The sequence below is a fragment of the Gossypium hirsutum genome, chromosome D13 (assembly GCF_007990345.1).
Source record: "Gossypium hirsutum isolate 1008001.06 chromosome D13, Gossypium_hirsutum_v2.1, whole genome shotgun sequence".
Classification (NCBI taxonomy): Eukaryota; Viridiplantae; Streptophyta; class Magnoliopsida; order Malvales; family Malvaceae; genus Gossypium; species Gossypium hirsutum.
Genome location: NC_053449.1, coordinates 7,608,973 through 7,633,544, shown reverse-complemented (window position 1 = coordinate 7,633,544; position 24,572 = coordinate 7,608,973). Strand labels below are relative to the sequence as shown.

At 30.7% G+C, this 24,572-nt stretch overlaps 3 protein-coding genes and 1 long non-coding RNA gene across 9 annotated transcripts; 2 read left to right on the top strand and 2 right to left on the bottom strand.

The window, feature by feature from the left end:
* Window positions 1–4,911: 4,911 nt before the first annotated feature.
* Window positions 4,912–6,796, bottom strand: LOC107919407 (uncharacterized). The gene is made up of 3 exons (XR_005923609.1): window positions 6,307–6,796; window positions 5,865–5,891; window positions 4,912–5,258 (listed from the first exon to the last, which is right to left on the bottom strand). It is a non-coding gene; the product is annotated as an uncharacterized lncRNA (long non-coding RNA).
* Window positions 6,797–10,273: 3,477 nt separating this feature from the next.
* LOC107919406 (pollen receptor-like kinase 4) lies at window positions 10,274–12,679 on the top strand. Its single transcript, XM_016848878.2, has 2 exons — window positions 10,274–11,399; window positions 12,018–12,679. Exons 1-2 carry the CDS (start codon window positions 10,274–10,276, stop codon window positions 12,677–12,679), a joined length of 1,788 nt encoding a protein of 595 aa, XP_016704367.2.
* Window positions 12,680–13,470: 791 nt separating this feature from the next.
* LOC107920552 (uncharacterized CRM domain-containing protein At3g25440, chloroplastic) lies at window positions 13,471–18,486 on the top strand. 3 transcript variants are annotated; one of them, XM_016850311.2, is made up of 6 exons: window positions 13,471–13,904; window positions 14,368–14,469; window positions 15,438–15,540; window positions 16,070–16,471; window positions 17,000–17,140; window positions 17,824–18,486. In XM_016850311.2, exons 2-6 carry the CDS (start codon window positions 14,420–14,422, stop codon window positions 17,854–17,856), a joined length of 729 nt encoding a protein of 242 aa, XP_016705800.1. In that variant the 5' UTR covers window positions 13,471–13,904; window positions 14,368–14,419; the 3' UTR covers window positions 17,857–18,486. The 3 variants fall into 3 exon arrangements, with proteins under 3 accessions (XP_016705800.1, XP_016705798.1, XP_016705799.1); XM_016850309.2 differs by having other exon boundaries at window positions 15,438–15,864; XM_016850310.2 differs by having other exon boundaries at window positions 13,509–13,979; window positions 15,438–15,864.
* A 2,129-nt stretch (window positions 18,487–20,615) lies between these two features.
* LOC107918493 (uncharacterized) lies at window positions 20,616–23,763 on the bottom strand. 4 transcript variants are annotated; one of them, XM_016848063.2, is made up of 7 exons: window positions 23,613–23,763; window positions 22,767–22,870; window positions 22,569–22,631; window positions 22,322–22,369; window positions 22,134–22,190; window positions 21,006–21,063; window positions 20,616–20,922 (listed from the first exon to the last, which is right to left on the bottom strand). In XM_016848063.2, the coding sequence occupies exons 2-7, from the start codon at window positions 22,830–22,832 to the stop codon at window positions 20,879–20,881; spliced, it is 336 nt and encodes a 111-aa protein (XP_016703552.1). In that variant the 5' UTR covers window positions 22,833–22,870; window positions 23,613–23,763; the 3' UTR covers window positions 20,616–20,878. The 4 variants fall into 4 exon arrangements, with proteins under 4 accessions (XP_016703552.1, XP_016703553.1, XP_016703551.2 ...); XM_016848064.2 differs by having other exon boundaries at window positions 22,134–22,187; window positions 23,613–23,761; XM_016848062.2 differs by lacking the exon at window positions 23,613–23,763 and adding an exon at window positions 23,160–23,354 and having other exon boundaries at window positions 22,134–22,187.
* Between the last annotated feature and the right edge of the window lie 809 nt (window positions 23,764–24,572).

The following is a 24,572-nucleotide window of genomic DNA, read 5'->3' as shown; positions in this document are numbered from 1 at the left end:
AAGTTGAAACACGAGCTCTTTAATTCCCGAGATTATTAAAAAACTTATGTTAAAAAAAGTTCCTGTATTCGAATTTATCAAGAAGATCGAAACCCCGTAAGTTAGGTAACGACTTTTCGGATTCCCAAAATACGAAACATTGCTTATTTAGAACAACATTTTTAATGTATTGGGTAAAATGTGATACTATTTTGTAATAAAACGTGAAATGAATTACGGTGTCGATATGCATAGCAGAATAACAATAAATGAATTAATGTGAACGATAATATGAAGAATAAAATAAAATAAAATAAACAAGCCAAAAATAAAAAAACAAATAATAAGGATAATGAACTAAAAATTTAAAGCTAAAGACATAATATTGTATAAAACAATTTAAGAATAATATTAACAATAATAATGATGGTATTAATAATAATAATAACAATAATAAAAATCTAAAAATTAAAAAATTATATGAAAGGATATAAAAAGATAAAATGACATAATAAAATAAATGTATTTAAAATATTTAGATAAATAAATAAAAGGAAATATAATAATGCAAAACTAATTAATTTAACAATATAGTAATAATAATAAGTAAATAAATAAAAGGAAAATAATAATGATGATAATAGTTAATTAATTAATTTAATAATAACATAGCAAAAATAACAAAAAGGACAAAATTCAAACTTTAAAAAAAATTGGGGCAAATCAGAAATAAATAAAAGGAAAAGGACCAAGTTGAACGCGCGGATAACAAGGAGGGACTAAATGGGCAATAATCCCCACCCTCCAAAACACACAGCTTCAAGGTGGACTAAATTGTAAATTGAAATAAATTATAGGGCACAAATAAAAAAATGAAAGGAACTTAATTGCAAAATAATTAAAAAGCGAAAGGGCTAAAGGTGCAATTAGCCCTTCCGTTAAAAACACGCAGATCCTTGGCCGGAGCGGGTCAGGACTTGGGTCAAAAGCCAAAACGACGCCGTTTTGGCGCCTAGAGCACTGGCCCAAAACGACGTCGTTTCATAAGGCTTATTTAACTCAATTTTTTTTTAAATAGTTTCATTTCTGCACTTTTCAAAAAAAAAACCAAAATTTTCCCTCCAAAACCCTCTCCCCTTTTCTAGAATCCGGCCATCCTCCGGTGAACTACCGCCGTGTTGGCTATCGATCATCGGCGACAGCTCCGCCGTATACGGCGGCCGGAAGGCCAAAAGTCGCTCTTTTTTTTGTGAAATCGAAGAGAAAGGGGTAAGTTTCTAAAAAAAGTCGCTTTTTTTAGTCTTTGAGAAAGGATAAGCATTTTAAATGTGAATTAAGTATTTGGAGAGAAAGTGTGAATAATGAAAGTTAGTAAGGACTCAATTGAAAATTTTTTAAAGTTGAAGGATTAAAAGTGAAAATTGACCATTTTTAATAAATAGTATTATGACTGTGATATGGATATGTATTGATATGTGGAGTTGGAAAATTATGATAGGAATTAAATTGAATAAAGTGGAAAAGTACAAGGACTAAAGTGTAATGTTCTCATTTTATGGAGGAGGGACCTAAAAGCAATTTTTTCATCTTTAATTGTTATTTAGAGACAAAATGATGAGATTAAAATCTCATATCTGATCAGGTGAAAAGTTTGTGAAAATTTATGGAACTTAAGGTTGAAAAGTGTTGAAAGTTGATTGGTTGATGGAATATATGGACTAAATTTATATATATATATATATTTCTACAAAGGTTGAACAGAAGTTGGGCAGCAAAAATAAAAGGGAGGGAAAGAAAGAAAAGGGAGAGAGTGTGTTTGTTAATTTTAGTCATGGAAACAACTTGAATGAAGTTGAAAATGAAAGGAAAGTTAGGAAAAGTGAAGAGAAAGGTTAATTTCAAGTGAGGAATAAGTAAGTACTTAATTAAATTCAACTCATTATTTTAATTTAAATATTTGAGTATTTAAATTTTAATATGATATAACTAAATAAGATACGATTAAGATTATTGAATATATATATATTAAATTTAGTAGTGAATATGTAATTAAAAGTATGTTAGTAATGTAAGAAATGATAAAGTGATAGTTTAGTGATTAGTAAATTTTATGAAACTAAGGATTGAATTATAAAGATTGAAAGTTATTTTTTTGTCATTGATTAATAAGTGAATAGATGTAGAATAATGAAATCATTATAGAGAGGACAAAATTGTAAAGAGTTTAAAATTTGGTTTGAAATAAATATTGTGATTAAAGGTTTAAATGAAGTGAAAAGTTATATTAAAGTTTTATATAAATAAATATTGAACTTTCATGAATTTAGAGATTAAATTGTAAAATATTCAAAAGTTACTATGTGTACTAAAATAGTGAAATAACTATTTAAGTAAGTGTTTTATGAAAGCAAAGTGTTATATGAAAGTGAATTAAAATCTTAAATGTAAAAGTATTGTAAATATGTGATATTTTAGTGTCTATGCGAATTAATGTATGAAGTGAGGATGTAGTGCATGTGGTTATGTAAGTCAAAGTGAATAAGTAATTTGATACTAAGTGATATATGTGATATGTCAGGTATGTTATATGAAAGTGATTAATGCCTTAGTGAACTCAGAGGAAATATGATATATGATAATGAAATGATTTTGGAGTTGAGAGGGGTTGGGGGTTAGGATAGGAACTGAGTTGGGGATACGGGGGTTCGAATGGGATTAGGAGAGAAGTATTGGGTTATGTGACGTGTTTACTGGAGTTCCTATATATTTTTCTAGAGTTCCCGTTATCAGAGTTTCGTTATAGGTCAGGAGTTCGTGTTTGGCCTGGATCTCTTCAATGTATCAAATGTTTTGAATTTCTCTAAGATTCACTGAGGACTGTAAAAGTGATATGTGGAAGTAAAAGTGTTATTGAGATATATGTGTTTTAGTAATACACGTGAATTAAGTGTTAAATGAAATATGTGAATTAAGGCTCCGTTTGTTTCACTGAAAATGACTTTCGAAAAATGATTTACTTTTCTGGAAAAGCTAATATTTTTTTATGTTTGGATGAATTTGTGTAAAATATTTTCTGTTGTTTGGTAGATTTCTTAAAAATATTTCATAAAAGTTGTTTTAAATGAAACAAACATACATTTGAGATTTTTTTTATTTTTTCATTGTTTAATTGAATTTATTTTTATCTACAATTTTATATTTTACATTATTTTTGCATATATTAAATATATTATGTTAAATTCAGATTCATTACAACGTCATTTTTTAATTACATGACTACCAAGAAAGTATTTTTTATTTAAAAATGTGACATCAACAAAATTGACAAAAAAGTTTAACGATGTCAATAATTGGACTTGATTTTCAAATTTGAAAAGTAATGGGACTAAATTCTTGAAAATAAAAGTATAAAGACTAAATTGTAAATCTGTGAAGTGTACATAGACTTATGACATATTTTAACATTTATACTATAAAACATTTATTATTAATATATTTATAATTCTAATAAATATTTATTGTTAAAATATTGATATTGAATATTTTCAATAATATGTGAATAATATTATTTAAAATTATTATTTTTAAATTTTATTATTAAAATAAAATTGAAATATTAAATTATTTATTAAAATAATAAATTATATTTATTATATTAATAATTTATTATATGAGTAAATATAAATAATTAAATATGTATGTTTAATAATGTTGAAAAATATAATATTTTAATAATTTTAAACATTTTTAAAAATAAAATAAAATTTATTATCAATATAATAATATTAAGCTTGAATTAAATTAACTTTTATATAAAAATAAATTATCTATAGAGGAGCTCTTTTTTGGAAAATAACTTACACTTTTCAAAAAGGTAAGTCATTTTATAGGAAAAAGAGCTGATTTTACATTGACCTGTAAGTCATTTTATGTTGACCAAGTTATTTTCTGTGAAGCAAACACAGGAAATGCAGAAAATATTTTCCGTAAAATCTTTTACATGTAAACAAACGGACCCTAAGTGTTTATGTTATGTTTTTCATATGAGAAAAAAAACTTTGATATATGAATGTGAAAGTTAATTAGTGACTGTATGTGTTAAAGTAAAAACAATAAGTTATAAAGTTAATTAAATGATTTTACGTTTTGGAGATAAATTAAAAGTTTGAGATATTAGTGAAAGAAATTGGGTGAATAAATATTATTAAAATTAATTAAATTATATATATAATATGGTAATTAATATTGAATTCAGTTGAATACTTACACTTAAGCTATTCACATAGCTTAACGCAAACAAACAAGTAGGTGAAGAAAAGTAGATAGAAGACACGAGAAGAACTTCACGAGCATCACATCAACTCTTAAGGCTTCAAGAATCTTTTGATATATGATTTTGGACTTGGAAATGACATGTACATAAGGTGATTATAGTCTTTATATGTATAGAAAAATTAGTGAAAGGTACCCAAAAAAGTTGAGAGTTATGAAATTTTAATTTACTTTGTTGAGCCAAGTTTTAATTTTACGATATTAAATGTAGTATTTAGAGATGTTTAATGCTTAAAATGAGCTTAATAACATTAAAAAGAAGTGTCAAATGTGAACTAGCCATTGATGTGATTTAGTGGCCAAATGTGATATTCGTTGCTTGGGTTACCGGTTTAACCCAAGTAAATGGTGCTACAAAATTGCATATGATCCTTATTTTTCTTGTTAATTTCATTTGCAATTAAATATTATCAACAATTTTCTTGGACTAACATATTACATATGATGATTTAATTTTAATTTTGTTACTTTTTTTTTCTCAATTATTATTAATAATTTTATAATAATTAATATTTTTTTTAAAATTTAAATTATGTAAATGTATATAATTAAATTTTTATCGTTAAACACGACATAAAAAATTACTATATAAAAGAAAAATTGTCCTCCAAGTTGAATCAAACTCTAGATTTACTCAAGGTCACATACCAAACAATGTAAATAATACTTATTATCTATTGTATAAAGTTGAAACGAAGTTCGAATTAAACCTACAAAAGGGAAACTAGATGATCACCAACATTCTAAACATCAAAATGGTCTCTCATATGATAACATTTCACTTTAATACCCTGTGAATAACATAAATATGAAACCTATAACAAGAGATCCCATTGAAACAGAAAGCAATGGCGAGCCTGATCCACTAGAAGCCGGTGGCGGTAGCACTGCTCTTCCACCTCCTGAGACCGTCTTTGGCGCACCTGCTAATGTCGATGGTTGCACACCTACAAATTTGGTAGCAAATTTTAGAATAGGTCTAACTATGGCGTTGTAGTGTCTTTACTAAGCTGAAATTTTCAAATAACAATTAATACATTTTTAACATTTTCAATATACAATATAGTTTTACTTTATATAATTAATGCAAAATAATACTATTTAAAATAATTAACTTTAATATTGATTAAGTTTGATGATTAATGTGATTGAAATTTTATTTAAGTAATAACTCTATTTTAAAAGCAGCATAATTTTTTTAACTAGTAAAAATTTTAATTATTTTTAAATATTTAATTATCACAACTTTCATTAAACAGTATAATTATGAATTAATACGATGGAAATTAAATAGTATTCACGTCAGTTCAAAAGATTTTCCAAACACATGTTTTTATATATATTATAGATATAATATCCAAAAATATCAAGTTATTATAAACAGACTGTCCGAGTAACCATCCAAGTAACCATCAAGTAGAAGTTATAAAAAATAGAGCTCTATTTAAAAAAAATAGAGAAATTAAATTAGTTCAAACTAAAATAAAAAGATTAAATTTTAGAATAGTAGAGGGACTAAAACAACAATTAAACCTTTAAAGTGAAGAACATACCTGGCGCACCAGCAGGTGTAAGAGATACTGCCAAAGAAAACAAAAAGTAAATACCCAGGTTATTAGCCATCAATTCTAAAACTCAAATTCCATTGTTTTCTTTTTAATAAGTTTCATAAAATTTAAGTTTTGGAGTGTTTTGTCTCGATTAGAGATTCAACCTTTAGATTTAGTCAAATATTCAAATATCATTAGTTTAGTTTAGGGTTGTTTATTTACTTTGTCATTGTTGATGAATGCATGCATGCTTAATTTCTTTTGCAAAAAGAAAACGAAGGAAAATTAACATAGATCGAACTCAAATTCATTCTTTGCATGGAAGGAAAATTAATTTTACATTAAAAAAATGTCAATGGAATAGAAATTCCCACTTCCCAAACAAAAACTAACCAAATTTTCCCATCAAAATATTTGTTTTAAAAGAAAAGGAAAAACCACTCACAAGCGCATTTAGGGACAGAAGAAGTGGAGATTTTGCAGAGGGCCGGCAAAGTGAAAGCCTTAGTGAGATTCAACGGAACGCCGAGAGAAGCACTTTCTTAAAAGCCTCACACAAGCACTCGCCGTTTGTATCGAGAACAGTTTTCAAGCCAGAACAGCAGTTTCCTTCTGGCTTTGCAACCTGGCTCCCGCTCGACACAAACGACAAGCAATCGGCCATGTTGATAAACAGGAACGTGCAGTCCCCGGTGGAGGAGAAGGAAGGCGACGGCGCCGCCGTATCCACGTGGATGTGGGCGCCGCCGACGGCGTAGATTGAGAGAACGGAAAGGATTAAAGTGAGAGAGAATTTTGAGACTACCATTATAGAGAGAGGAAACGAACGGGGATTTTTCGTTAGTAAAAAGAGAGAACTAAGTGGGGGATTCGATGACAGAGAGAAAAATGAGAAGCATGCCCTAGTGAAATATCATTAGTCAAGTCAAACACAAATTTATAACCCGAGTTGAGACTTATCTCGATCGGAATGGTTGTTGTTGCGGTAAACAACTTATAGGTAGTGGGCTCAAGAATGAGGCTTTAATATTAGTGATAAAGGTTGAGGTTTTGAGCTTTAAATTTACATGTTCAAATCTCGTCATGCGTTATTGTTATATGTATATCTTGAATCCCACTAAATCTTGTTGTTTTAGATGAGTTTTGTTTAGTTATATTTTGATTTTATATTCAATTATACTTTGTATTAATTTAATTTTACGATATAGTTGATTGATTATGTATTTATGATCATTGTAAACCCTAAATAAAAATGTAAAATTGTAAATTCAAGTGCGTTTTAAGTAGGTAATCTTTTATTTTTGAAGTTGGTACGATTTAATAAGTATATTGATAACACAATTAAGTTATTTTTAAAACTTTTAAGTATGAAGGCTAATCTAGAACATCATTCAAGTATAAAGATTAACCACATATTTTGTTTTATTTATATGAATATTTTTAAAAATTGCTATTATTTTAGATATTTATATCTTTTAAATATTATAACCTATGTGTATAAAAATCAAATATAGTATGGTGTTTACATGATTTTAAAAAATATTTAGAATAATCAATATAGTAAGATATTTATATAATTTTTTAAAAAAAATTAATCTCGCGAGTAAAAATACGGTTTTATCTATTATCTTCCACATTTGGCAATGAAATCTACCATTTATGTTATAAGAAAAACGTATCTACTGGACCTGTCATACCATACATGACAAGATTTTGAAACCATATCGTTTAAATGCCAGATAAGAGCTCTAATCAGTTTCAAACGAATCTTAGCAACATATTTATAGATTATAAGAGGGTTTTGATTTGTTTTGATCCAAATTGACAATAATTCTCAAATCATATAAGAAGGCTCCAATTATCTACCTTTGATATTTCACCAAGTATATATCAAATATAACCACTATCTAGAGGTGCTCATGGGCTAGGCCGGGTCAGGCCTAGAAATTTTTTTGGCCCACGTCCTAGGCCCGAGCCCAGCCCGAAATATGAGCCTAAAATTTTATCTAGACCCGGCTCGGGAAAAAATTCCTAAGCCCGAACCTTGCCCGGCCCAGCCCATTTTTTAATAAACACCAAAAAATTATTTTAAAAATAAAAAAAAGTATTTTAAAAATATTTTAAATTAAAAAAATAAAATATATATTTATTATCAAAACAAAATGTCTAATTTCATTGAATTCTTGTATTTTACAAATATAACACGAACCTATATTTATAGTGTACCAATTGATACATCAATATATTTACCACTAAACATCAATTTTCAATTCAGTAATTATTCCACCGAAAGGACACAACTTTATGACCTTCTTAAATCTTACGAAATTAAAAAAAAAGTATTTATTGACAAATAAAATTTCGTCACTGATTTTAAATATAAAACTACCAATTGGATACAACGACGAAATGTACATTGTCGCTATAGTGTCGTGTTGATAGAAATCTTTATCGACGGTAGTTTTTGTGTCGACATCTTAATTTATATTTGACAATCATTTTGTCACTAAAAATATCATCAATTATTTTATCCCGTTAACCTTTTTTTACCGACAATTTTGTTACCAAGTAAATTGCCAAGCAGAAAATGACCAAATGTCGTATCTTTTTTTGCAAAAAAAAATAAAAAAAAAATGCCTCACGCCATTGATGGCTAAAGTGCCACCACTTTCTCTTCTACAAAATGGCCATTTGTCATTTTCCTTCTTTCTTTCTTTTAATTATGATAATATATATATCCATGTTTTGCATTTTAAAATTTATTTAAAATTATGTATTATTTTAATTAAACACTTAGAATTATCAATTCATAAATTGTATTTTAAATAACATAAAAAAAATTCATACAACAAAATGATATAATTAGTTAACTTGTATAACCGAAGACCGACAGTTGCAATTTGTAGGGGCGCCATAGAATCATTCTTGTTTCAACTTTAATCTTAAAGCATGCATCATAGTGATAAACCACTATTCTTCCTTTGTCCACAATATATTAAATTCTCATATGAAAGGCACTTTTTAAAGCCTTTAAGATTGTTAGAAAAACAAATAATAAAGATTGAAACAAGAAATTATGAGGCAAGGTGAAGTGAGGTGTAGTGACTGCTTACCATTAACCGTGAGGTTGAGGGTTTGATCCATGTTCGTGGGAATAAAGTACATTTCATGATCAGATGTTTATCAAGTTCTTCTATTATAAAGACCAGCTCAAATTAGTCCATCTATTATTAAATGGATCGAAAAATGACTTGAAGATTATTTTTTCATTTGTAGCTCAACTCCAAACAAATTACTTCATTTGCAAAATCATAAAACCTTAGAAAATGTTATCTAAATGACATTTTTAAAACAACAGATGCTAACTCTATTAGAATTTGACATTATTTGATTTTTTTTACTAATACAATAATTTAATTAATCTATTTAATAGTATAGAATTAATTTAAATCACTCCCTATAGAGGACTTGCATGGTACTTTCATCATATATAAAAGGCATAACGATAAATTTAGCACCTAATTAAGATTGATATCTTTGGTCATTTTATCCTTAATTTTTTTTCATCTTTTACCTTTAAATTTTAATCAAATTGCATTTTATTTGGATGGAAAAGTGATTCAACCATTGAAATTTAAGCGCTATTGAATTGATTGTTTGCGTGGCAATTAATCCACGTGTTCTCAAAAAATGTATAAAGATCATTAAACTATTAGTATATTTATATTTTGGTTATTCAACTTCAAAAAGTTATAAAATGATCATTGAATTATTTGAAAGTTTTCATTAAGTCACTGGGTTGTCAAAATCATTGCTGCATGGCCTTATCTATTCGTACCGCCTACATAAAGCTCTCATCTTCTTTTCTACAATTTAATTTTTTTTAAACAACTTTGGATATCACAAATTTACAAACAAAATTCTAAACAATTTTTTTTCCAATCTCCGACACTGACCATCATATCGACTTGGATCTAAGATATGTTCTTTTACTTGATGAGTGCTGATCTACCATACCGATTATCGAGCTGTCTCTCAGATCTTGCAGGCTGAATTTTAAATAATAATAAAAAACTGGACAACATAGTAATTTAAATAAAAATTTTCGAATAATTCAATAATTTAAATCAAAACTTAAAAGAAAATTTGATACGATCTAAACAACAACAAAAAAAAAAAACCGTAAACCTTAGGGCTAATTTAACAACGTAAGATTGCCTCCCTTGAGATTTCCTAAGCAATAAAAATCCAAAAGCAAAACGGTTCAAAAATCGTCCTTGTTTTTGCCTTTCATAGCTGTAATGGCATTTCTCGAGAATAAATATTTATATATTGACTTTCAATATATACGTTATATGTTTTATACCTATTAAGATTAAATCCAACACAAATTTCACTAAGTACACTCACCTATGGAGTCTCCATTGCTTCCCAAATACCTTCTCATTGTGATTCTTTTCTCGCATTACAGCACCACCATAGCTCAATACGGGCAAGAAAGGGACACCCTTTATGCTCTCAAGCACACATTCAACGACCCTTTCTTAAACGATAACTGGAACGGCCTTCACTGCTACGAAAACACCTCTTTCTGGTACGGTATTCAGTGCATCAATGGCCGAATCACGTCGATATTGCTGGAAAATAGGGGGTTATCAGGGAACCCAAGTGCTGTTTCATTGGTTGTGCTTTCTGAATTGGTCACCCTTAGCTTCAAGAACAATTTAGTACATGGGAACATAATGGATTTCTGTTACAATCACAAGTTGAAAGACATTGATCTGTCGGAAAACATGTTGGAAGGACCGATCCCACCTTGTTCGATCAATCTCGAGTTGTTGCGGTCATTGCAGCTTCAACAGAACCATTTGAGTGGCATGATACCAGAGTTCAACCAAGCTGGTTTAACAGTTTTTAATGTCTCCTACAACAATATCAGCGGCCCGATCCCCGGAACGACCACTTTGAGGTCTTTCACCGCCGATTCGTACGCTAACAACGGCCCTAACATGTGCGATCCATTGTGCCATTTCAGCGAAATTAACACACCAACACCAACAGAATCCAAGAAGGAATCAATTGCAATCGCATTCATGGTTCTCGAAATAATCGGTCTAGTCACCGTGATTTTGCTTTTGGTTCTCTACTGTAAGAGATCTAGCAAGTTCAAGAACCTGATCAAAAGACGCCATTTTGAGGAAACCAGCGATGGTGATGGAATGAAGCTGGTTTTCATGGCGGATGATGGAGGTTTCGAGCTGAACAAGTTGATGGGGGCCGCTGCTGAAGGGTTAGGGAAAGGAGTTTGCGGGGATAGTTATAAGGCTACTTTGAATGATGGGGTGGCTGTTGTTGTGAAACAGTTGAGGGGGTTGAAGCCATTGATGAGCAAGGAGGAGTTCATGAAGATGGTGAGAATGATTGCAGATCAAAAGCATCCCAATTTGCTTCCTTTAATGGCGTATTGGTGTTCCGAGGATGTGAAGTTGTTGGTCTACAGATATGCCAAAAATGGAAACCTCTTCAACCGCCTTCATGGTGATCAAATTATCAATTATGTCTTCTTCACCTTCTCTATAGATAGGGATAAATTAATATTTAGTCCCTTTGCTAACTTTTTTATCCACATTAGTATTTGAAAGTATGATGACCTGTGATTTTTTAAATTGTGTCATCTCATCATTTTTATTTTCTTAAAATATATAATTATTTATATTTATTAAGTTTTTAAGTGATAGACATATCATAATCTTAAAAGCATCACACTATTCTACTTTAATAGAATTCAAATTTTAATATTAAATTAAAAAAATTATTAAATTTTAAGACTAATGTGAATAAAAAAAGTTTCAAAATTAAGATTAAAAACTATTTTATATATTTTATTATTTTTTAATATAATCTAAAAATACTTAATAACAAAGAGTATTTATGGATTGAGTCGAGGAGTGGTTCCAAAATTTAAGCTCAAGGCCACCCAAAAGACTCGTTTAGTGTTAAAAAATAATAAAACTTCATTTTCCTTTATTTAATTATTATTATATTAATATAATTTTTATTTTATTATTTTATTATTATTTTTAAACAGTAAAGCTGGCACCCGGCCCATGACCCCTAATAGTAATTTCCTGACCAAGACACATAATGAAAATGCAGGCGGGAGAGGCAGCCGGGAGCGGATTTCTTTCAAATGGAGCTCACGATTGACCGTCGCTCGAAGCGTGGCACGAGCGTTGGAGCATCTTCACCTCAATTCGAACCCCTCCCAATGCACCGTCCCTCATGGCAACCTGAAATCAACCAACATTCTCCTCGACGACGACGGCGAAACGGTTCTCGTCTCCGATTATGGGCTCGCTTCATCCATGGCCCTTCCCGTCGCAGCTCAACATATGGTCTCATATAAGTCACCGGAATACCAGACATGGAAAAGGGTTTCGAGGAAATCCGACGTGTGGAGCTACGGCTGCCTCCTTTTGGAATTACTGACGAGAAGAGTCTCGGTTCACTCGGCTCCGCCGGGCATCAATGGCGTGGATCTTTGCAAATGGGTCAAACGAGCTTTTAGAGAAGAATGGATTGCTGAGGTATTTGATATGGAGATATCTATGGAGAAAAACGGTACTAAGGGGATGGAGAAATTGCTGGAGATTGCTCTCCGTTGCTGCGATGAGTCGCCGGAGAAACGGCCTGAAATGGCGGACATTGCAGCGGAGATAGATGCCATAGAGGCGGTTGAAGCGGATCACGGAGCTGACTTATCGGCGGTGCAATCGTTAACTGAGGAGGGTTTCTCTATGCATGCTTCGTCGCGATAGTGGATAGCAGCGACGAGATAAGTTGATAGGATTTTTTTAAATGGTCAAATTCTGATATTGGTCCTTTAACTATATTCAAATATGAGATTTAGTCCTTATATAATTTTTTAGCATTATGATAAACTTAGCTCCTAATATTTACTTTTTTTCATTTTGGTTCTAATCTTTTTTCCTTTTATCATTTTGGCCCCCGCCATCAACTTTTACTCAAATTGCTTTTTTAGATGAAAAAGTTGAACGGACCATTAATATATTAACAACACTAACATGGCTACGTGTATGGCAGTCATGTGTACTTCATAAATTTAAAAATATAATAATAATTTGAAAAAAAACCAACAATTGTCTATAAATTTTAAAATTTTTATGAACTTCTTTTAATTTTGTTGATTTTTTTTTATTTTTTAACAATTTATGAAGTAGGTATAGCTTGCCACACATGGTACCACATTAGTGTTGTTAAAATTTTAACAATTTAGAGCACTTTTTCATCTAAAAATAATAATTTAACTAAATTTTAAATGTTGAGGACTAAAGTGATCTCACAAAAAAATTTAAGGGCCAAAATAATAAAATAAGTAAACACTAATGCTAGTATAAACACATGTTTTAAATAGTTAGATATAGAGTAAAGAATAATTAATACAAATTTAAACTTAAAATTGAAAGGACTACACCTATGGCCCCTCCGAAATAAAGTTTATCATATTTTTTCTCAATTTAATCCATCTAAATCTATTAAAAATCTCCTTTTCCACTAAGGAATTGCATAGTCAGCAATTCACGTTTTTTTTTCCACCTAAGAAAAGCTTGAGAAACCATATGAAAATTCCAAAAAAATCATAAACCCCCTAGAAAATACTGCAAGGAAAAGCAATCACAGGCAGATAAGAGTGAACACAAAAAGAAAGCATGAAGGAGGTTTTCAACCTAGGGCTATCTTCAAGAGTTTGAGTCTTTTGCTCAAAGATGAGAGATAGGCCCAACCAAAACTATAGTTAGATCGGACAGCCAGAGAAGTGAGTCCAAGAAGGTTACGGGTTTAGACTTTAGGTTTGGATTCGTGAAATCCAACACCTTTTCGAGATAAAATATTTGGGGATCAGAGAAAAGGACATAGAGCCGACCCGAGCAATGCCATTTTGTGCTCGAGAGCAGTGATGACAGTGATAGCGATGGTGTTGCCGTTCAAAAATCGAAGGGAAAGAGAAAGCCATTCATCTTGGTAGGAGTGACTATTATAACTGTGAATCTTTTCCATTCTTTTTCCCTTTAATTGAAGGTTTAGAGATTTTAAAAAGTAAGATTGCTTAATGACAAATTCTTTCCGTTCCTTTCTTCTACTATTTCTTATCTTCCTTGTAAAATGAAGTTTGATAACAAGAAAAGTGGTGTCTGATAATCAACCCCCCCCCAAGGTTTTCAATTGTTTCAAACAAAAAAGAAAAAGAAAAACGATTTTCAAACCTTTCTGGCTTCAGTCATTCACAAATGGGGTTTGGTTACAAGAAATTTCTTCAAAATATGGTTGTGTTTGATTTTTTATCGAAATGAAGGAAACTTTTGGAATTTTGTCTGAATGGATTAGAGTTAATCTAAGTTTAGTCAATCCGGTTTTTAGTTTTTGTTATCTTTTATTTTTTTTTATTTTTCATTTATTTTAGCTTAATTATTACATTGGAAATCAGGTGAAGCGACTGGTGCCTGACATGGATTGTTGAAACGGTAGTGACTATAATAATGGCAACTTTTGCTTCAATTCGACAAATTAGCCGGCAATTTGTCAAAAGGTTTGCTCCATTTTCTCCTCTTTCTCTTTTTTTTAAAGGTTTAATTTAGTTTACTGCTTGCTTAAAAATGTATGAATTGAAGGAAAAGGAACATTTTGATTCTTAACCAATTTTCTTTTAACCTTGAACCTTTCTTATGTTTATCAATTTTTCTTTTTCAGTTTTTTGTTTTTGATGATTTTGTGAACCTTTTATAGTTAGTGTTAGAGAACTTGAATGCTAAGCTTTACATGAAGTTTTCTTTCATTTGCTGCAATTAAGAGACAGAAAAAAAAAGGAATTTGAAATTCTAAGTAATGTTACGTTCTTTATTAACATTCAAGAGATATAAATTCTAGGTTTGAGAGAGGGACTATAAATCTATGATGTAACTTCTATTATATATATATATACACCTTTGACTAAGGAGACACCTTGTGAGCTAGGACGCCTGCGAGTCCAACAATTCGCGAGCTCAAAGACCTTGTGAACGTGAATTGATGAGACCGTATGTCTGACACGGATAGGATATCTGTCATTCAGATGGCGCACATATCCATTGGCAGCCTATATCTATGACTAGTCATTAGACATGATAGCCCATACCTATGGCAATAAGTCATTAATAGATTGGCTAAATTCCAGGGAGTTCGGAACCAATATACAAGTGAAACACGACATCTTGAGAACTATCAGAAACAACCCCTTGAAAGTTTATTGGCATAAAAAAAAGGGGCTAAGAGCCTAAGACATTCTTCCCTCTAGCACTCTCAACTCTCTCCTCTCTTCTCCAATTTTTTCTTGACATCCACATTCCGATTATCTCAACCCTCTCACAGCTTTCCCCCAGTGGGTGAACCATCACAAACTGCCGCAACCTCCTCCTTGTATCAACTATATATATAATAGGATTTTTTTTTCTTAGATAGAAATTGTAAACTCTAATCTGTCAAAGTTTGTCACAGATATTATTTTGCTTGATATTGCAGGGAACCTTTACTCAAGTTCTGTTGTTTTGTCCAAAATGAGTCCTTTTTTCCTAGTCCATGCCTTGATTGTATCACATTTGCGAGCCAGAGAAGCTACAGTGCTGTGAGTCCTTCATTACATGCACTATGTGTAACCTCTCCTGATTTTTCATTGTTGGCAAAGCAGAATGTACTTCAGCATCACAACATATTTGGTAAATGGTTGATTGCAAGATATTTGAGTAATGCATCAATTGAGCTAAAGACAGATGAGGATGTTATCAGGTTTTCTTTTAATAAGTCAGTCGGTAGATTAGCCTCTACAAACAGAAAGAGAAAAATGTCTAAAAAGGCAAAAGTGAATGAGCTTCGTTTCTATCGTCTAAAGGCCAAAAAGAAGATGAATTCGCCAAATCCAGAAGTTAGGATTAGATATAAACTCGAGAAGGTTAGATAGCTTCTCATTTTAACTATAGTTCAGATTTTTGTTAAGAATTGTTATCATTTTCTTGGATATGAGCTTTCTTAGTAGTCACTAGTAAAGTCTAACATGTTGGGTCTTTCCTCCCTTGTTCTCTCTTTTCAAGTTCATCGTAACTTAGTTATATGAATTTATTCCAAAAAGATATGTCTTTGATTGTTAAATACTCCAGGCCAAAAGAAAGGAAGCATGGTTGATCGAAAAGTTGAGAAAATATGAGGTTCTCAAGGCCCCAGCTGAAGCATATGATCCTGAAATTTTAACCGAGGAAGAGATACACTACCTAAAGCGTACTGGTGAGAAGAAAAAAAACTATGTTCAAGTTGGAAGACGAGGAGTATTTGGAGGTGTTGTTCTCAATATGCATCTTCATTGGAAGAAACATGAAACTGTGAAGGTCATTTGCAAGCCTTGCAAGCTAGGGCAGGTTCTTGAATATGCTGAAGAACTTGCTCGACTTAGCAAAGGCATTGTGATTGACATCAAACCTAACAATACTATAATTTTTTACCGTGGAAGGAATTACGTGCAACCAAATATTATGTCTCCAGCAGATACCCTGTCTAAAAGCAAAGTAATATTCCTTGGCTTTCTTTGATTATCTGTTTATTGCGCATATATTTGATGTTTCCTAAATTTTCCTCCTTGAGAATTAGTTGGCGGTATTTTGTGTGATTTCTCGTTTCCATTCATTCATGCTAGCATCAATGCATAGAACTACTAATGCATCAGGTTTTTTTTATTTTATTTTATGTTTTGTGTGTGTACAAAGAAAAAAGGTAGTTCGGCTCTGTTTGTCTTTGTGGGTATTTATGCTTCAAAGTTATGACTGGAATTTTAGGCTGGTTTAGCATCTTAAGACCTGTAGTAGTTGGGGGTTTATTTGTACTATAGTGGTAAACACAATTCAGTGTTACTCTCATTGTCATATTGTAATGCATCTAAATAAATATTCTCTCTTTAGTGAAGTTGTTTTCTGTTCGACAAGGATACTGTAGTTTACTTGTGGCTCACTCATTAAGGAGAGTTCAACAGTTCATCAGTCTTTTATTCGGATACGTGATATCAATACAGGTTACCTTTTTCTATGCAAATATTGCAGGCTCTGGAAAAATACAAGTACGAACAATCCCTAGATCATACAAGTGAATTCATTGAGAATTTGGAGAAAGAGCTGGAAGAGTATCTTAAGCATAAAGCTCGGTGCCATAAAGCAAAAGAGAGTGAGCCACAGGATTTCGCAGTAAGTATATTACAGCATCAATTACAAAATTATTGCCAGATTTCGGTTTCCCGAAAGCATCCTTATGAGTAGATTTGGACTTTTGCTTTCTAATCATTTTATGTTGTTGCAGTTATGCATTTAAAACCCCTTTTCCAAAGTTACATGATCTCAGTGTATGTTCATCAGCATCTATCTGTTTCACTTGTGTCTCATGGGACGAGTAATACTTTTTCTGTGTATCTGTGAAACTGGGTAATAAGCAGACATAAGGATCATAGAAGATTGCAAATAATGACTTTAAGAAAATTCATTTGGGTTTTGTTACAAAGAAAAAGAAAATTGCAAATGTATACATCCTCCCATTGTTGCCACCAAAGCCTTACTGTTTTCTCATTGCTTTGACCACAAAAGGAAATTGATTGAGCTTATGGATTCTATAATTCTAAAATAACTCCTGATTATATAGTTTGGTGAAGGAAAGTATGTTGATTAAGTCCGGTCATATAGTCTCTTTCGGCCTATTGGATCTCCTGGCTTAGTATTTGTTATGATATGTTCATTCTCCCATTTTTTTAGGATTATATCTACTTGTTATTGTTTCGAACGTGATTGATATATTTGACACATCATGAATCTGTTTGTTCAGTTCAATGCTTTCTTTTATCCCCCTCTTTGATCAAGGCTTGTCTATTTCAATGCAGGACGATAATGGATGCAACTCAACTTTGAGTTAAATAATCATCCTGGATGGTACAGGCCGCAATCGAAACATCGATAAGTGTTTTATTCGGTTCATGAGATCAGCTTATTTCTCATGCCGTAAGCATTCAGTCAACTACATAAAATGCATAGGGAAGTCCATGCTTGAAATATGCATATTACTTAGCTCCGTATATTTATAATAGCTAAGGACATTGATTGGAGCAAAGCAATGGGGTTTCTTCCATGGGGTACGGAAACAGTCCCATCATCTTGGACATCCGGCAACTCCCGTTTGTGTTCTTTTCTGTTGGTGACCCCAAGAATTGCTTTGCATGGATGATTTTGCATACAGCTTTTCCATCTTGGAGAACTGTCAGCCATGGTACTTTAGGGTTTTTATATTTTCAGTTGAACTGAGATGGAGCTTCACTAAAGATTTTAATTCACAAGTTTTGGCTGAAATGGATTGTCACCTAATCTCTTTTTACTTGCAGTTACTTCTATCAATGGAAACACACATTTATGTATATAGGGTTAGTATTTGAAACAACACTGCCTATTTTCCACAAACAGGCTCAAATGCTATTGATCTCTCTTTCTTTCTTTCTTTTTTTAAATAATTTTGTATTATTTTATACCTTTCATCGAATTAACCTTACTTATTTGAGTTTTTGAATTCAAATTCTACTAGCAATGTATGTAGTAATTTTTCACATATCTATACTTCTAAAAACTATATTATTATAAGTGATTTTATTTTTTATATTTTTATATAAATTTGATATAATGTATATATTATAAGTTATTATAATTTTTAAAACTTAAACCTTATATATATAATCTATATCTATTTATTCGATTATTTAAGTTATTTATTGAGTTTGTGTCACTTATCTATCATGTCGCAATTCAGTTAGGGAATTATCCAAAAAAAAATTATTTTATTTGCCAAGTTATGTGATTATTTGAGTGTTTGCATTTTTATATTTTTATAAAAAAATTATTTATAATAGGATTTGAACTAAAGATATTATGCATAAATTTTTTTTTCATTTATCATTTGAAACCAAGTAGTTTTTTTTGTTTTTATACGAAATTCTAATAGATATATTTGTTATGTACATTTTTATATATTTATATATTTGTGTATATTAATAATCTTGTTAGTTGAGTTAATGTCACAAATTAACTCGACACCAACTTAGAATTGATAATAAAATAATGATAAATAATTGTAGTAATTTAGTCTTCTTAATTTGTGTGCTATTATGCTTAAATTTTGTTTTTACTCACAATTTGATTTTTTTTCTTAATTTTAATATTGTACATAATTAATGTGTTGCTATTAATTAATTCTCAATTATATTTTTTTATTATTTATTGTGTATTATTTTTAAACATACATTTCACTAGTATATATATATATGCATGTGATATTTTTAGTTATATATTGAACTCTTAGTTGATTTGGTAACTCAATAACAACTTAAAATATCATTGTTTTACATTTTACAAAGTTTTGAGAATGTTTTTATCTTTTTAAATAAAAATAAAAAATAGGCATTCAATGATGATTTAATTTAGGACAAAAGCATCATTTATAAATGTAATATATTCTAATACATATATATACATGCTTTGCATTTACGTGCGCATTCACTGAATCAACCCTCCTTTCATTTCCTCTAAATTAAAAAATAAATAAACTCAACCGACGAAAAAGAAATTTCAAGAAATTAAAAATTAATTAAATTAATTAAATTAATTTGAATTTGAGTGTTTAAATCGTTTATGAAATATAAGTTAAAAATTACAAGTATCTTACCCAATCCTTTTAGATGTAAAAATAAATATTTTATAGTTAAAATAATAAAAAATTAACTTAAAAGTTTTATATAAAAATATTGTTTTAAAAGACGCCATATAAAAGCAAAACTTATTTTGTCAAAATAAATATAAAAAATTAATAAGAAAAACCGAAAATCATACCAAATTATGAACAATTTAAAAAATCCAAAAAGAATCCATATTGAACTGATCTCATCCCATGACTTTCTTTTTTCTTCTGAAAAGAATTTCAATTCAACCTATTAACTCAATTTTTGAACGGTACTCAATATTTGAACTAAAGCATAAAATATCAATAAAAGGCTTATATAATATCAAATTAAAATATGAAACTTCTTTCATATCCAAATAAATATGTTTATATGTATGTAAGTATGCTCATGCTGCATATGGAGAGAAAAATACATGCAAAAAGGGAATATGCCTTGTGATATTAAAAATAAAGCTAAATGTTCAGATTAAGGTAAAACTTTCCAATAGATGCTCACATAAACACCAAGCTTTTTCAAATGTGCTCAAATAACACTTCACCCCAATTAGTAGTACAAAATTAAACGAATGCTGACGTGTTTAAAATAAAACAGATGATAACCGAATCATATGTTACTCGAAAATTAAAACATAATTTTGAAACTTGAAATACAAGAAAAACCCTTATTTGTTAACTTCCAAATAGATTAACCCTATTTGAGGGTTTAGCCTAAAAACAAATCAATTGCTTTGGAAAAACAGACAAAACTTGAACAAAGTGGCACCAAAGCCAAGTAGATTACCATAAACCTTTTGCATAATACAAGCTACTGGGTTAATTTAGAATATATAATGGAAAGGAAACAAAGCAAAAAAGTGTATGTACCCTTTAAAATGCCATGTAAATGTGAAATGACTGGTTCACTTTCCATAGAACAAAGAAGCAAAAAACCTAACATAGGAGCATACTATGAGAATAAAAGGGGAAGATTACTCATATCACGAAGAATAATGTTCCACATTAGTTTAAAAAAAAAACATTGGAACAATAGACATTTTCAGTTCCCACCATTCTCAAACTGCATAAATGTTGTATCTTGTCGAACTTAACTAAAATTGAAACATCTTTCATCAAGTTTTTATTCATGGAAACAGTTTAAAATTATTCATTACCTATCTGGGTATTAGAGTAGCAACCAATAGTCCTCACAAGATCAGACGATTAAGGGTAGTTTCTCATTCGTCGGCAGTCCCACCCTCTGGTTGAGCACTCCCTCCACCTACATAATGCCATGATCGATAGAATTTTGATTAAGCGCCATGCCCCTAGGAGTTTGCTATGTCAATAACTAGGCATAAATACCTGCACCATCTGCTGGGGCACAAGGAGATTTCCTGTATCGTGTTTGTTGTTGTGTTGGCTGAAAAAAGAGCAAAAATAATCATTAGCATTGTAAGAGGACTATACAAATTGTGTGAAAAGAGAATAACTCGCAGAACACGGATATAGGATATAAGAACTAATACGATTTATCACTGCTATACTTCCAAAACATGTATCAGGAATAAAAAGAACAGGAAGAAAAAGCAACCTACAAGTCTACAACCAATATATCATCCTCAAACCCTTTCATTTTTCTCTTTCCTAAAAGTGAAGGATAGAAATTGCAAACATGAACTGCATAAAAATCGTCATTACAACATGGTTCTGGATATATCTTGTATAAGAAATCATAAATTTGCTCAAGGAAAAAATCACCAGACAGATGCTCAGCATGATGTACGAGCCAAATTAATTATGTAGAAGTAACAACCAATATCCTCGTGTCAATAAAGTACCAAATAAAGGACATAATAAAGGTATTGGCTGAACGTAAAAATTTAGGTCATGTTAATGCAAATGCTAGGTTACAAAATTTCTTACATCATCATAAATATTAAATCATAAAGCAAATAATCCAAAAATCCAAATGACACAATTGCCAGTGACTTAGTTTAACATGACGTGGAAAGACCTAGCACATGCAGAACCAATAAAAGAAAGCACTTTGCTCCAGTAGTTAAAGGTCTTAGAGGGTCTACATATTGCAAACCCTTTTGCTCCTCCATACATGTAAAAGTTCTAGTAAAGCTTGTTCACTATTTCCAAAACAACTAGGCCTATATGTGACAAAATTAAAGCCTTATTAAAGAACATTGAATTGATTTTAACTTTTGGCTGACTAGAGAATCCTACAAAAGTGTACCAGATTGATTTAAGCTTTCATCGAACAGACCCATCTTGCAGCATTAGCAAAGAAGTAGCTACTGGGTTTCTCTCCCTAATCAGAGAAGTTTACAACAATTCTTAAACTGCATAACTATATAAAAAATTCTTGCCATGTTTTTTCCATGAGATCTGGACCAAAGTATCTAGTTCAAGACGTCAAATTCGATTACACAAGGAGGGAATATTATATTAAATATTTTTTTACAAGCATAGAATTAATACCTGTAATTTGGGACGGAGGGCTTCAAGTGGTCCTTTGGGCTTCTCAACACCTTGCTGCTAGCATCCGAAAGCATTAAAAGATATTGAAAACTTCAGGTTAATCTGGATTCATTACCACTGCCATGCTAAAATAAAAAGACATAAAAAAGAAAGGATTTGCAGCAGGGTGGAGGGAATCATTAAAATACCTTTCCAAGTGCCCAATCAGCAGAATCGAAGTAGGCACGTTCATGGTCCTGACATCAAAATGAAAAACTTAGATGAGAAACAGCAACGGCCAACAGCATAAGGAAGTAGTGGTTAAGGCTCTTGTTGGCACCCCAATGATCAAGGTTCAACCCTTGTTGTTGGCATCCCCTCCCCCAATTTGTAATATACCCCAAAAAAAAAGCATGATCCAGAAACCCAAAACTTTTCAATTTTCCAGGAGTTTACCTTGGAGATTAGTGGTGGTTTCTTGGGAATAATCCCTCCATATTTTTTCTTTATAGCTGCCTCCTAAAATATACATAAAATGAAATAAGTAAATCAAAAGCAACTATAGAACTCCTGAGAATAAAATTTTAATCCTGTACGTAAATAAGATCTTTAACCAATCAAATATTCCACAATGAACCAAGATAAGAACACAACCTCATCTTGAGATGGTAGCGTGGAATTTTTGGACTCCTGTACAATTTGCTCTTTGGCACCCTCCATGCCTGACGTAGCTCCTTGTAAACCCCAGCCAATAGCACCTATGATAGCACACAAGTAATTTGCATAAAAACTTCACTAATGCTAGAAGTTCGACAAATTAGGCAGCATGAAAAAAAAAACTAGGTAGAAAACAAAATACAAAATCTTTGTAAACACAAGGCAAACATCATAAAAAAGGCTATGATGCAAGCAAAAAAAATTCTCAGAGAATATCCATATCTACTCAATACCAATTCGTAACATAACAAGCCCCAAATAATTACTAAAGGAGTTCACCAAAATTCAAGAAAAAAATTGAACAAAAATTCTAAGCAGTATTTATTCAACCTATTAATGACTTTCCAGGCTTAAAATACAAGTATCCCATCCCTAAATATTTACTTGCTGAAGCATATATGTTCTGCATCAAAACCAATTATATAATTGCAGTAACAATGAAAAACCCCCAAATACCAAATATTTTACAATTAATAACATGCCAAAAATCAACAGTGAAAAAATTACATTACATTAAATTTAATTAATTTGAGGCAGAAGAAATGAGGTCCTTACTTAAGCTAGAAATGCGAATTAAAAACCCTATGAATATCAAAACCTAACAGACAACCAAACCACAATATATTCTCCAACTAAAATTAAAAGCAACCCTACATAAAAAAAAAAAACCCTAGGTGCTAACAATTAATTTACAAGTTAATTCAGCAAATAAATGACGATAAATTGGAACTAAATTCAAAGATCGGAGGAAATAAAATGCGAAATTGAAAAATAACTAAGTACCTGAATATTTTTCAGCACTCTGAAGGGATCGGAAATTCAAAGGAAAAGATTTGAAAAATGGCGTTTGAAAAAGAAATACAAATATAAAAAGACTGTTGAAATTTTCGGTGGAGTTGTTTTATTTTAATCTATTTATGATAATACATGAATATTTTAGATTCTTTTTAATTTTGCCACCAATATTTATCTATTTGTTTCAAATTACCCCTTTTATATGTACAAATAATTTATGTTTTTATGGAGTAATTAAATGATTTGCAACTACATATATGTATTCGGAAGGCCCACAGGGAATTTAGGAGGATTTGAATAAAAATATTATATTTAAACAATAGGTTGGGGAAAAAATAAACCAATTTAAAAATATTAAGTTTAACATTTAAGACTTGAGCCCGTTCGACCCATTTTTTATGTTTGTAATATACTATATAATTTATAACACAAAAACTAAAACTATAGTAATATATAATAGGGCAAACTACACTCAAGGTTACTAAACTATTAGTTAATATACATTTTGGTCACTTAACTTCAAAAAGATACAAAATAATCATTGAACTATTCAAAAAATTTCATTCAAGTCACTAAATTATTCGAAAGTTTTTATGTGAGTCATTAGACTGTTAAGTTTCTTTTTAAAAATAAAAAAATTCAACTACTGAGCTCCAAGTGGCTATTCGACGATTGTTACGGTAGATCAATACCTATCAACAAGTAGAACATACCTTAGATCGAAGTCAATATGACGATTAGTGTCGGGGTTCAAAGAAAAAAATTGTTTGGATTTTAGTTCACAAATTCGTGATATTCAAAGTTATTTCATAAAAAGAAAACTGAACAATAGAAGAGAAAGGGAAAGAGAGCTTTTGATTAGTGTAGGTGGTGCAAGCAAAGAATGTCATATAACAATGAATTTAATAGCCCAGTGACTTAAATAAAAACTTTTGAGTAGTTTAGTGA

What these genes read in the sequence shown, in the direction of transcription:
- LOC107919406 (XM_016848878.2), top strand. Translation starts at nt 10,274, where the DNA reads ATGGAGTCTCCATTGCTTCCCAAATACCTTCTCATTGTGATTCTTTTC. An exon ending in CCTCTTCAACCGCCTTCATG is followed by an intron (nt 11,400 to 12,017) that starts GTGATCAAATTA and finishes ATGAAAATGCAG; the next exon opens with GCGGGAGAGGCAGCCGGGAG.
- LOC107920552 (XM_016850309.2), top strand. Translation starts at nt 14,420, where the DNA reads ATGGCAACTTTTGCTTCAATTCGACAAATTAGCCGGCAATTTGTCAAA. An exon ending in AGCCGGCAATTTGTCAAAAG is followed by an intron (nt 14,470 to 15,437) that starts GTTTGCTCCATT and finishes TTGATATTGCAG; the next exon opens with GGAACCTTTACTCAAGTTCT. An exon ending in TTAGATATAAACTCGAGAAG is followed by an intron (nt 15,865 to 16,069) that starts GTTAGATAGCTT and finishes TAAATACTCCAG; the next exon opens with GCCAAAAGAAAGGAAGCATG.
- LOC107918493 (XM_016848061.2), bottom strand. Translation starts at nt 23,238, where the DNA reads ATGCAGAACATATATGCTTCAGCAAGTAAATATTTAGGGATGGGATAC. An exon ending in AACCACCACTAATCTCCAAG is followed by an intron (nt 22,370 to 22,568) that starts GTAAACTCCTGG and finishes TTTTGATGTCAG; the next exon opens with GACCATGAACGTGCCTACTT. An exon ending in TGCCCCAGCAGATGGTGCAG is followed by an intron (nt 20,923 to 21,005) that starts GTATTTATGCCT and finishes GGCATTATGTAG; the next exon opens with GTGGAGGGAGTGCTCAACCA.